The sequence below is a fragment of the Podarcis pityusensis genome (genome assembly GCF_964106645.2).
Source record: "Podarcis pityusensis genome assembly, chromosome: 4".
Lineage (NCBI taxonomy): Eukaryota > Metazoa > Chordata > Lepidosauria > Squamata > Lacertidae > Podarcis > Podarcis pityusensis.
This window is the reverse complement of record NC_138027.1, coordinates 80714710-80728348: the sequence shown is the minus strand read 5'-3', so window position 1 is coordinate 80728348 and position 13639 is coordinate 80714710. Positions and strand designations below refer to the sequence as shown.

The 13639-nt window shown below is 40.5% G+C and overlaps 1 protein-coding gene across 7 annotated transcripts in view; it reads left to right on the top strand.

The window, feature by feature from the left end:
- Positions 1–13639, top strand: part of ARHGEF7 (Rho guanine nucleotide exchange factor 7) — an 87388-nt gene that overhangs the window by 22353 nt on the left and 51396 nt on the right. For all 7 annotated transcript variants that reach the window (XR_013985374.1, XR_013985375.1, XM_081003003.1 and 4 more), the window contains exons 3-7: positions 160–244; positions 2701–2831; positions 5317–5518; positions 6428–6516; positions 12028–12122. Coding sequence is in view for 5 of the 7 variants with exons in the window: in XM_081003003.1 (XP_080859129.1) it covers positions 160–244; positions 2701–2831; positions 5317–5518; positions 6428–6516; positions 12028–12122 (602 nt within the window). In the remaining 2 variants the exon portion in view is untranslated. The remainder of the gene's footprint in view (positions 1–159; positions 245–2700; positions 2832–5316; positions 5519–6427; positions 6517–12027; positions 12123–13639) is intronic.

Genomic DNA, 13639 nt, shown 5'->3' with positions numbered 1-13639 from the left:
GAAGTTGTACGCTCTTTGCAACTCACGTTTGTGTGTATAAAAAATAAACAATGGATCAAAACTTGGCTGAGATCTTTTAGAAAAAATTCGTTTTGAACTTGCAGTGGCTTTCTTTCTAGCATGACTTAATATGTATTTATGTTTCTTTTTTTTTAAAAGACGTTTGATGCAAATGATCTCTATCAGGGACAGAACTTCAGCAAGGTGCTTAGCTCCTTGGTTGCTCTAAATAAAGTAACAGCAGGTAAGTAGAATCCATTTCCTCCTACTTCATTTACTCGCTGTTCTGTATTTTGTTTGTTTGTTTTGCTCTGAACTGAAAGTGTCTATGTTTCAGGTTTTTTTAAAAAAAGAATTCACTGCATTTACCATTCAGCAGCAGGATTTTTATTTCATTTCATTTCTTGCTCCGCTCTTGTGACACTCCGGCTCACAACTCCCCCACTTGTCCTTGAGCTGAATATGCTTCCTTAACTAAATAAACAAACTATAGCTGAATAGCTCTGTTGATGATCACGCCCAAGTCATTAGCTTGGAATTTGCTTGGTTTTTGGTGTTACCTGCACAAGCGACCCATTTCCGTACTTTGATACTATTTGGAATATATTTGGCGTGGGTGGCGCTGTGGGTTAAACCACAGAGCCTAGGACTTGCTGATCAGAAGGTCAGCGGTTCGAATCCCCGCAATGGGGTGAGCTCCCGTTGCTCGGTCCCAGCTCCTGCCCACCTAGCAGTTTGAAAGCATGTCAAAGTGCAAGTAGATAAATAGGTACCGCTCCGGTAGGAAGGTAAATGGCGTTTCCGTGTGCTGCTCTGGTTTGCCAGAAGTGGCTTAGTCATGCTTGCTACATGACCCGGAAGCTGTACGCCGGCTCCCTCGGCCAATAAAGCAAGATGAGCGCCGCAACCCCAGAGTCGGTCACGACTGGACCAAATGGTCAGGGGTCCCTTTACCTTTACCTTACAGAACACCTCTATTTTCTAAGTAGTAATATATACCTACTGTGTCTGTTTTGGTGTTCATCCCATGCTCCCTTTTTTCCATTTTAAGAGGATAGATAGACAATTGTCCCATTTTCAGATTTTTCTAGTAATACTGTGGTGTGTACGTTTGTTGTTTTGATTATAGGTTCACCTCTAATGATTTTGATACCCCATGAGTATGGGGCATAAATGTCACTGTCTCTTAAAGCACTCATGTGCGTGCATGCACAAGCATACACCTAACAGTTCATAATATTAGTATTTGTGTTAATGCCTTTTTTATTGCATAAAGCCCATGTGAGGCCCGGAGGGTGGCAACACAAGAACCGGCTTCCTCTGATGTGTTTGCACACATCATTGAATCTGGACAACAGTAGAGCTGAGGAATAATCTAGCAGAAGTCCCTTTGAAAGCAATCTAATTGAAAGTTTATTTTATTATATGTGTCACTCACTTTTTTTTTTCAAAACTGGCTCTCAAACCAGTTTACATCTACAATATACCATATATTACGGATATAGGTTTTGTGGTAGGCTATTCTGGTTCCTGGTAGTTGGTGTCATAGTCTAGGATTGTTGTAGGATTTCTTCCAGAGAGAGAAGGAGCTGCAAATGGACTTGGGGGGCTAGTAGATTATAAAGATGCATTTAAGTGCTCAATTGTATGAGCCTCATTGAATTCAGTGGCACTAACATTCCCATATGATGTGCCTATTATAATACAACAACAACAACAATTTATTATTTATACCCCGCCCATCTGGCTGAATTTCCCCAGCCACTCTGGGTGGCTCCCAATCGAGTGTTAAAAAGGGCTGCCTTCAGATGTCTTTTAAAAATAGGATAGCTGCTTATTTCCTTGACATCTGATGGGAGGGCGTTCCACAGGGTAGGCGCCACTACCAAGAAGGCCCTCTGTCTGGTTCCCTGTAACTTCGCTTCTTGCAATGAGGGAACCGCCAGAAGGCCCTCAGCGCTGGATCTCAGTGTCCGGGCTGAACGATGGGGGTGGAGATGTTGTGCCTCCCTGAATATAGGAAGAGTGGGCTATATACATTTAAATAAGTTTAGACCCCTGAAAATGTTTCATGATTTGTTTATTTTGCTACTGTTGTTGGTGTACGGTTCCTTCCTTTCCCAAATGAGACAGTGAGGACTTTACCTACCGGCCTCTTCTTCCCACCCCATCTCTTCTGGATTTCTTGCCTGATCCAACTAAGGTGACACATACATGGAAGTGGTACACCATCCTAATCATTTCAATAATAATATCACTTTTGGGGTCAGGGACAGGTGGTCTAAATTGGTCTAAATGTGCCTCCTGGTGTGGATATGAAAGTGTGTCCTCATGCATTCCATTTGATTTTGGGGAATGAGGGGTGTGATTATTATCATTTGCTTTTGAAGTGAATTTTGCCTGCATACCTGTTGGATGCATCTGCCCAGAGATCCTTTCCAAGCTCATCTCTTCCCGTTTTGGTACTCAGTATATTCCTATGAAGACAACTCGCTTTGCAGATCCGAGGGATGATAAAATATAGTTCTGTTGTCTTGCATAGAAGTAGGTTAATTCAAGTAATTGGCATCTTACACGTGCATTTCTGGGAATTCTGCACTTCTGTTTTAGGAAATCAAATATAAATGCTTGTCCCCAGCACAAATTTTATATATGTGTGCCTTACTGAAATGCTAATGTTTCATGGTTATCTCTTTTCAGATATTGGGCTAGGAAGTGATTCTGTGTGCGCAAGGCCATCATCTCATCGAATAAAATCTTTTGATTCCCTGGGATCCCAATCTTTACATAGTAGAACCTCAAAACTTTTTCAGGGCCAGTATCGAAGTCTGGTAAGTGTTGACCTATTTCTATTCTCTTTTTCTTTTCACTCTCCTTAATTAGTGCTGCAAAGTGAGAAGCTTGACTCAGATTCACAGATACTTGATCATTGCCTTCTCACCTATCTGTAGCATAAGCCTTTGAGACTTTAAATATGTTTTGTGCTGTTTTGAGGAATCTGCTTTCAGATTATGCAGATTCATGGGTTGAGATCAACAATTCAGTGCAGTCAGGTGTTGCTTAAACCCACTAGTGCACCAGTGAGGTTTAAGTGTGCTTAACTACTGGCTTGTGGCCATAGAGTCCTAGAAATGGTGTATTTGTAAACAGAGCCCATAGCCATCTAGTTCCTCCATGTTTGTTATCAGGGGCAACCCAGTCAAATGGGCAGCATGTTGTTGTTGTTGTTGTTGTTATTCTGTGCACTATCTTAAGTCATAATATATGGAAGAAAAGACCTCTTTACTCGCTGGGGAGGGTGTGTGTCCAAGAATTACATTTGTGTTTCATTTTCCGCTTAGGGTTTAACCAATTAAATTTCAGCGTTGCGTCGAACGTTGGTCCTACTTAGAAATGACCCATTCAAACCAATGTATTTAAGTTAGCCATGCCCATTCACTTTAATGGTTCTGCTCTGAGTAAAGCTAGTGCTAGTTACTGCCCTCGGCAACCAAGTTGGCCAATGTCAAATGAATTCGTTCAGTTCCAGTTCGCACGACAAAATGTGTGATGAGAAAATAAGGCACACGATAAAGCAGTTCAAAGCAAAATAATAGGTCTAAAACTTTTACAGCTAAGGGGTATGAATCCTACTTTAAAAGCATACTACCTAAGTACTAAATAAATCCCAAAGGCTTCTTTCATTTGTACTTTTTAATTATACAATCATACACATACATAGGTGAAGAAGCAACCTATGCTTTTGGTCTGAACCCGGTAACCTGATTTTTTGTTTAGGGAGGGGGTGGTTCTATTCTGTTTCATACTTGGCTAATACTTCTGGATAATGGTTCAAGTTCCGTTCTGCTTCAGGAAAAAAATAAGGGTTTATTCTAGTTTGTTTATTTATTAGATCCCATATTTTCTGGAAGGAGGACACAGTGGCATGCTTGTTTCCCGCCCTATTCAATTTATCTTCATAACAACCTTGTGAGGTATATTAGGTCATCAGGCAGTGACTGGCCCATGGTTACCCAGTGAGTGGTTGAATTTGAACCCTGTTTCTTGGTTCAGATTTTGTTTGAATCCGTGGTTTTTTCAGTTTTTGAAGTATGATTAAAATCTGTGAGAGTAAATCATATTAGTTCATATAAATGTTGTTCCTCTGCTTGTCATCTCAGACTTTTTCTGCTGAAAGGCAACTAACCAATGATATGCACCAGGTGCAGAGAACCAGTGATTTTCTAGATGCTGTCGGACTGCCAAATCCTATCAGCCCCAGCTTAGATGGCTGTTGGTCAAAGGAATGATGGGAATTGCTGTCCAGCAACATTACAGTGCCTCACCCCTGATATAAATTAAATGAACAAAATGAGGCCCACGTGTTATGATCAGTCCTTGCCATTTGATGCTCACTTTCTTCCTACTGTGTGAACTTTTATAGAACTATGTAGAAATAGCCTCTGTGTTTGATTTGAAGGTTAGCTTGGTATGGTCAAGGTATCCCGTGCATTTCCAGAAATGGCAAATCTGCCGAACAATGACTGTTCACACTGTTTGCAAAGGGCAAGGTTGGTGTCAAGCTGATGGAGGAATTGGCATCCATGTTCTAGAATTGAGTAAGCGGCCATGCCACTTCTTTTGAGGATGTCTTGTACTCTTTACTCCTGAAGTTTCTAAGCAGCTGAAAGTACTGCATACTTTCCACTAGTCAAGGCAGCCGTAAATCCTGAAATCAGTGGCTGGCTTTATTCCAGTCTGTTTTGAATGACTCCACCCATGGATGTGAAGGAGTGCTTGTATCCTTTCATACACTTCGTTTTGCATCAGTCGGCGATGTCAGCTTATACTGATTCACACATACAGGCTGGGACATTAAATGAAAGAGCTCTTAGGGCACTCCTAGGAAAGTGATAGCAGGCATCTGTTTTGACTTAACTTTTCAATCAGTACGCAGTTGCAGGTTCAGTTTGGAAAATGTTGCAGCAAATATGTGTGGGTGGGTGAATTTTCAATTCATGCCAAGTTTCACAGTATAAGCTTGGGAAAGTATCATGGGCTTCATAATATTCTAGGACCTTTGCCTGTCTTGTGTGCCTGGGGACCATGACTATTTACTACATGTTCCTAGACTCCCAAATGTTATAGAAATGGCATGGTTAACCCATTGTACAACCACGGAGACCTTTCTTGTTCTTCAGCCTGTGAAAAAGCTGTCTTATTATCCTGCACTGGGGATTTGCAGATGCTGTTTCATACATCTCACTCAGTTAAATTCTGTTAACATTTTGAAAAAGTACCTAAAACTTTTGTTTTCGCTTGTCTTGCCACTTCTAGGATATGACAGATAACAGCAACCACCAGCTGGTGGTAAGAGCAAAGTTTAATTTTCAACAAACCAATGAAGATGAACTTTCTTTTACAAAAGGAGATATTATTCACGTTACAAGAGTGGAAGAAGGAGGCTGGTGGGAAGGAACTCACAATGGCAAGACAGGCTGGTTTCCCAGCAATTACGTACGAGAAGTAAAATCAAATGGTGAGTTTCAAGAGTCTGCTTATAAACTGCTCAAACTTGCTTTCTTTGTGGATTTCTATGTAACATATATATTTGTGATGATGCATGCCAATGTGTGAAATTCTTTAATCTACCTTTTGTGCATCAGGGCAGGGCACTGAATGACAAGTTTTATTCTGAAAACTCCAGTACGTGTATTGACAATATAGTTAGGTGCATTGCACGCAGATACACAGATTTCCTTTCATGTTTAGCAGCCTCAGTAAGATCCCCACACATTACGTGACTGCTAAGCAGGTGTATGCTCTGACACTTGTTTACAAGTTACTAGTTTTCACATTTGGATTTCTAGCCCTAGTGAAGATGGTTCACTGACCAGTGGTAGAGAATGTAAAGCTCCAGGTCTTATCTTTCATTTTAAAAGAATACACTGTGTAATGTGTTCCAGAGTCTCCAGGCTAGGATTTATAACAAATGACCCATATTCAGTGCTTTTCCTTCTTGTCACACAGCAATTTAACTCCATAAGTTTTCAGTCAACTACAGTTTCCTGTATTGTCCAAACTGGGAAACAATGGGTTTGGAACAAGGCAGACTTTTTAAAAAATCTTCAAATTGTGGTTTAAGATCCTGGCTTGTTCTAAAAGTGGAACAAGGAACTGTTATTAATAGAAGACTTCTTAGCTTACCGCAGTGTGCTGATGGAACAGACTCTGCGAACATGAAACACTCAGGCAAAAGGACTCATTCATATCTTTGTTTACTAAGCCGAGACGGATCCATATGAATGAGCTGTGTGCTTGTAAATAAATAGCTGAAGTAAATGGTCCTGAACCTTGCTGCAACAAGATTTAAGAAGAGCATTTTGTTTGACCTCTAGTGTCTGAGCTGTGAAATTGCATCCTACTGCTAATGTATTCCCTATTTCAGAAAAACCTGTCTCCCCAAAATCAGGAAGCCTGAAGAGTCCACCAAAGGGATTTGATACATCTGCAATTAGCAAAAGCTATTATAATGTGGTGAGTAATCTTTATTTGAATTTCTTGTGCACTACTTATCCATAGAATCTTGCTTAAGGCTAGAGCACCGAAGTTGATGATGTCATGGTTTGGTGTGGGTTTTTTTTTTGTTGCAAATGATATTCATCTGCAGGATCTGGGAACCTTAAACCATTATTTGCTAAGCTGCAGAGAGCCCACTAGCCATGTATTGTGGCAAACCAGGATGCTTGACAACAACTCCTGCCCGTTTTTGTATTCCAACATAGGCAAGAAACCAGAAAGCTGCCCAGCTCCCAGTGTGCCACTATGTGTGGCTTGAAGGCTCATAGGTTTACAGTCTTGGCTTAAAGAATTGGAACCCAAATGCTGAAGTGAAAGGCTGATGTTTAAATATCGGCCAGTATTTGGAAGAGCTGGCACCTTATATGCCTACTGGCACAAAATACTGTGGTACCTCGGGTTACATATGCTTCAGGTTACAGAATCCGCTAACCCAGAAATAGTACCTCGGGTTAAGAACTTTGCTTCAGGATGGAAACAGAAATCGCGCTCAGGTGGTGCGGCGGCAGCAGGAAGCCCCATTAGCTAAAGTGGTGCTTCAGGTTAAGAACAGTTTCAGGTTAAGAACGGACCTCCAGAACGAATTAAGTATTTAACCTGAGGTACCACTGTATATGATTCTAGTGATACAAAACAGCACAAGATGAATAAGGAAGAGCCCATGATCAAGTCTAGTAGTTTCCAAGGACGTTATCCAAATAAGTGGTTTTGTTAGCGCAAGATCTTCCTGTCTGCAAAATGGAATCTCCTCCCTACATGCTTCCTGCACCCTCCCCGAATCTGCTTCGGAGGGTTGGGGGAAAACCCCATAGCAGATTTAGGGAGTGCAGGGGGAGAGGAGAAGACAAGGCATTCAATTACACAGGTGAATGTCTTTGCACTAACAGAACTACTTTGTTGAAGACCGCCCCAAATACCCAGCTCAGTTTGAAGACTGTCTTTGTGCAAAAATGAAAAGGTGTTTCCATAAGTAGTGGGTACTGCATGATTTGTGTTTATGCAGTGTGAATGATTGCGGTAGGGAGATCAGGTGGGAGCTGATGTAAGACAGAACTGGTGTGATGTGTATGTGTTGGTGGGGTGAGTGTGGCATATTTTGCGAGTCAGAATGTGCCTTGGCAAGAGGGCGGTTGAAGAGGGAATGGGTGGTGCTTTTATTCAGGTGGTTATGGGTAGGAGAGAGTATGGGGAGTGAAGGGCGGGGAGGTCAGAGGGTTGCAAACCATACCCCCCTCTCTCTGAACTTCCACCCATCTTACAGATACTTGTTGGCCAGGCTACTGCATCCTGACACTTGATATGTTTCTTTTGTTATGTGCATTGTATTTGCTATCTTTTTTGTAAACTATTTGGTCTTGATTTGGTATTAAGCAGTATGTAAAAAATGAAATGAAAGTCAAGAGGCTGTGCTCCTGAGCTCTCTTGTATTTGCAAATTCTTTTGTCAGAAAAGAGTGAGTGAGGGCTAATGCACACATTGCTATTCCTGTTCTCCTTATGATCTTCATAGGAAAAGAAAGGAAGGTTTTTGATGTGTGCCTTAATAGCACCTGAATCAGGTGTTTAAAGGAGCTTTTCCAGTTCCACATATTGGCCGTGTCATACATTGGGAAGGGAGTGCACCATCCTCATGTGATTGTGGAAGAGCCCTGTTCCACCACACAGATAATGCTAAATATACAATGGATACATTCCATAAGAATGTCTGATCAGTGATGTAGAGGCCTAGTCTGTGCAGTTTTTCCCTCTTACATGGAATACTTTTATTTCTATTTTATTGATGTCACAGAAGGAAGAAGGCAAGGTCTCTTCTGCACCTTGCAGGAATGGTTCTCCGTCACCCAGACTGGGACTTAGACTTACAACTGTATGTTCAAATCTTATGACAAGACGCCATCTTTGGCCATTTTCTCTCAGGACTTCTTCCTGTGGAACGATGGTGGCGGTTCCCCTACATCTGTTTGTAGGGAGCCTATTTATGGCCTTCCTCCAGATGTTGTTGGACTCCAGTTCCCATTTCCAGCAGTCAGCTGGCCAGCGTTCAAATATGATGGAAGTTGTAGAACACCAATATCTGGAGTCCCCTGTGTCCCTTACCATTGCCCTCCTCAAAGGAGGTTATTCCAGTGAATTAACCAGGGAACAATTGAGCCGATTGGGATAGTAATTTTTTTTAAAACAATGTTTGAAAAGTGAATATGTAATATGCAAATTTTAGAGAACTTCACTGATGAAATGTAACTTGCACTCTTGATGAGGGCACAAAATCTAAACATTGCTGAAAAATATTAAAAAGGTGCTTGTCACAGCTGGAATGTTAGTCTTTGAGAATGCTGAGTAAATCTGTCACTTGTCTCTCACTTGGTAGTTGACATGTGAATCTGTGAAGAGTATTTCTTGGGGAAAGCTTTTTCATAATGACTCCCAGGGTCCAAAAACATTCCTCGTAAAATTCAGAAAAGTCGCTGTGAAGTTATTAAACTCAGCCCACATTTTTCATGGCTTTGTTTTTGTGTGTGTTTTTTTAAAAGGAATGTTCACACATGTTATGAGTTGCGTGTAAACGGACTTGATGAAGATTTCCTAAAATAGATCAGGAGACAGGCCCCTGTAATTTTGTGGACTTTTAGCAATCTCTTGTATAGTGTTGAATTTGGTTTTATCTGTTATTATCTTGTGACTATTTGAAATTTGTCTATTTAGAGATACACACCATTATTTCTGCATTACATATTTTTGACTTTTTATTCTGCATATTCTCAGTTCTTCTGTTTCTAGGATGGGCGGGGGGAAAGTATATGCTATTACATGCAAAAAAAATAAAAAATAATAATGCAAGGATCTATTTTGCTCCAAAAAGTTTGTAGGTACTTAGGCAGCTTCTCTTTATGATTGTGTATCTCCCCCCCCTTTTTTTTTAGTGTAGTGGAAGAAAAAACATTGTAAAGTGGCCCTTAGTTCCCTTTCACCTCATATCAAAACAGTCATTTAAGCAGTTTTGTTATTTATTCTTTTGAATAAAAGAATAGTCAAAGTTAGGGATGATAACTGGACATTGTGTGAGCGAACTGTTAGACATACTTGATATTTTTCTCCCCTCTTGTGACTGAGGGCATAGCTCACACTGAATGAATCCAGCTCTTTATGCTTTTTATTTGTGTGCAGACTGCTAAAGGTTACCCTGTCTGTCAAAGCAGTCCACAGTTGGTACCTAGTTCCATCAGATGGTGATGGAGCTTTTGGAACGGGGTCTTTGAAATTTCATGGGTTCTTGCAGCAGCCAGAATGTGCAGAAAGCAGGAAAGAGGAGAAAGGTGATTATTAGAGCAGACAAGCAGGGTGGCGAGATTAGAAACCGTGAGGTGCAGCTATGCTGAATGTGAAGTATTACTATGTTTGATGCCTTGTAACCTCCAAAAATATTGTAAATGTGAATTGTCTGCCTGGGAGGCAGGTAAGTGAACTTGAAGCCCATCCAAAAACAGTGAGACAGAAAGAAATTATGAGAATTGAGAACTTTCTGCATAAAAATCAGTATGAATCTTGAAAGTCAAAATAGACTTTTTTTTAAAATGGTACTTCATGAATGCAGGTAATGTAAAGGAGAATTATTTAAACTTCGGGAACATGCTTATTTGTGGGAATTTAATTTACACTTAGCCGAAATGCAGCTCTGTTAGCTGCTGGTAATTAAGAAACTGTGTTACACAGCATGTTTTAATTTAGATACGGTTTATTTTCTCAGATTAGCAAATATACTGTGTGCATTTTAAAATTAAAAACAGTTAATTTAAAAACATTTAAGAGTGGTACTATTAAGCGTCTCTTAATAGGATCACTCTTAATTCAAAGACTAATGCAGTTAATTAATGTTTTTTCAGAGATTAGATCATGAGAATACACCTTGATGACTCCTGCTTAAAAATGATGCAAAATAGTTCCAGTGTAATACTTGAAAGCCTTATAAAATGTTTCTGCTAGATGCTTATTTAATACCCCCTTCCCCACATACAAGGCAACTTTTGCTGATTGTTGGTTTTGTAATGCAGCAGGCAATAGGTTTCTATGCATCGCCTAGTTTTGCATGCGATAGTGTTGTGGTCTGCTGATGTTTCAACATTGTCTTTTCTTTCTAAGATATAATTTATTAATCTTTCTGCTTCTTGTGTGCAAGCCAGTACTTTCTGACTGACTAATTAATAGCTTATGTGTTCTTTGTGACATCTGTCCTTCGTAGCGCTTCTTGCAAAATGGAGACATTTTAATCTTCGGGGCAGGAGTCAAGTTACCAACAAAAGAATGAACTCAGAAATTGTCTCTCCCCCCCCACCCTCCGCGCCCTCTCTTCAGCTGAATAGGCCTATTCAAAGGAATAAAACTGAGTTCAGCAACACTAATGAAAGAAGCAGTGAATTCTCCGTTTCAAATAGTTAAGCATGCCACTTGTTTCATCAGGTTTTCATATAGACTTCTGGCATGAATAATGGTTTTATGCCCATACCAACTATAAACTGCTGTATTGAATAATGTAGTTAGGCTAACGACATCCTAAGATCATGGGGATCCTAGGAGATCCATTGCATTATATTGGCCTTCCCAAAGTAATAAAAAATTGGGGGTTTAAAAGGGAAAGTAGTGGTAAAAACGGATAGCTTATTCTTGCAGATTGCAATGCTCTTAGCAACTATTGAAAACTACTACATTTCCCTACTCCTAGGGCAGTTCTGTTGTACACCTAGCAGTGTTAGAAACTCATAAATAAGCTAGGTGCTAAACGGCTCCTTAAAATGTCTGGTTGCCATTTTTGGGTAAGACATCTCCAAAGTCTTATTTTTCAAATGATGGACTGACTGTGATTGATTCTCAGTTAAACATCTGGCTAGGTCAGGCGACAGCCTTGAACTGGGTTAAGAGCTTTGAAAACTTAAAGAAGAAAAGTCACTGTTAGACAAAGGTGTGAGAAAGAAATTCAGGGTTGCAGTACAATGAGATTTGGAGTTTCCGATATCACTCCTGTGTGCCTCTGTTTGTAGATTGTGGCAAAAACCACACCCAAGGCAGAAAGGAGAGCTGCAGAGCAGAGTACCATCTCACACTTTTTAATTTCTAGCACACATTTGTCGAGAAATATTAGCCATCGCTGCCTTAAATAATCAAGGTGCTATAAGGAAGATATGCCAGACATAATGCCCTTTGCAGGCAGGATTTTTTTCCAGCCCTAACCTGGAGATGCTGAGGATTAAACCTGCAAAGTGTTGGTTCTACTACAGCCCTTCCCTACCATTTTGACCCTTAAAAAACGTGCTTTTTTTTTACTACGGTAATTGCTTACCTTTAATCAAGTGCACACTTCTTCCTCTCCTATTTACAGTCAAACTATAGAAAACAATATTGGTGTCTTGACATTTTGGTTTCCTCCTCTCTGTAGCTTTAACATGACAGTCACAGGCTTTTTTAAAATGTATTATAGGTGCTACAAAACATTCTAGAGACAGAAAACGAATATGCTAAGGAACTACAGACCATGCTTTCTAGCTACCTGCGACCCTTACAAGCTAGTGAAAAGTAAGTACATCTTGCCGTTGAAAAACCTTATTTGAGCCACCATGCATCATGGGCAGTGTAAGTTGCTTAAGGGATGCGGGTGGTGCTGTGGGTTAAACCACAAAGCCTAGGACTTGCCGATCAGAAGGTCGGTGGTTCGAATCCCCATGACGGGGTGAGCTCCTGTTGCTCTGTCCCTGCTCCTGCCAACCTGGCAGTTCGAAAGCACCTCAAAGTGCAAGTAGATAAGTAGGTACTGCTCCGGCGGGAGGGTAAATGGCGTTTCCTTGCGCTGCTCTGGTTTGCCAGAAGCGGCTTAGTCACGCTGGCCACATGACCCGGAAGCTGTATGCCAGCTCCCTCGGCCAATAAAGCGAGATGAGCACCGCAACCCCAGAGTCGGCCACAACTGGACCTAATGATCAGGGGTTCCTTTACCCTTTACCTTAAGTTGCTTAAAACCTGCTCTGCGAGGCTATGGTGAAGGGCAGGCAATAAATTCAAAAAGCATTCATAATAGTAGTAGAATCCTAGAATTGTGTTGGAAGGGACTCTTGAGGGTCATCTAGTCCAACCCCCTGCAATGCAGGAACTATGACCCTCAGGGGTCATAGTAGTACTCTGTGGCACTGTAACAGAGATGCACACAATATTATATCTGTTGTTTGGAGGCTAGTATTGGGGGGGGGGCACTGTAGAATTTATATTGATCCTGATCTTTCCTTTTGGCAGTGTGTTGAATTAACATTCTGTGACATCACAACCAATGGTTCCAAGGGCTTATGGGTGAAAGAGACCCTGATTTTTAGTTTGTTAGAGGTGTATATTGTGGGAATTAGACTTTAGTTCTTATTTACAGAGAACTATGTGTATGTGGGTTGTTTGACCCTTTAATTCTCTTTTCCCTCCTGTTAAAAACTACGAAAGATGCTCTCTTTTAAAATTTAAAGAATGTATAACTTTTACCTGGTGTACTTGCAGTTACGGTGTAAAAATATATATACAGTGCAGGTGGATTTTTTTTTTTTAGTTGCTAAAGCACCTTATGTTGATTAAACTGTTACAGACAAACAACCATTTACAGACTGACTGATAGTCTGAGGCAGACAGCAGCACAACACAACACAACCTGCTGCTTTAACTGTTGGGAATCGCAATAAATAAGATGAAAGATATATATATATATTTATTAAAAGATGATCCAAAAAGAACTCCCTTAAGAGAATCAAGTCTTTTTGTCTTAAGACAGTCTTTAAAAGAATCTTTCCAAAAAATTTTTTTATAAAATAATTCCAGTAGCACCTTCAAGACTAACTAAGTATAAGCTTTCTAGGTATGAGCTTTTGTGTGTATACACACTTCTTCAGATACTCTGAGGGAGAGGTCGCTACATCCTTATAACTGTTGATGGCTGTTAATGATGGCAGTTGGTTCCACAGGGAAGGGCAAGGGATTTTTAAAAGGACAGATGACCAAAATTAGCTTTAGCATGTATAATGGGACATGAATCCAATATCACTATTCAGACCAGGTCTCTC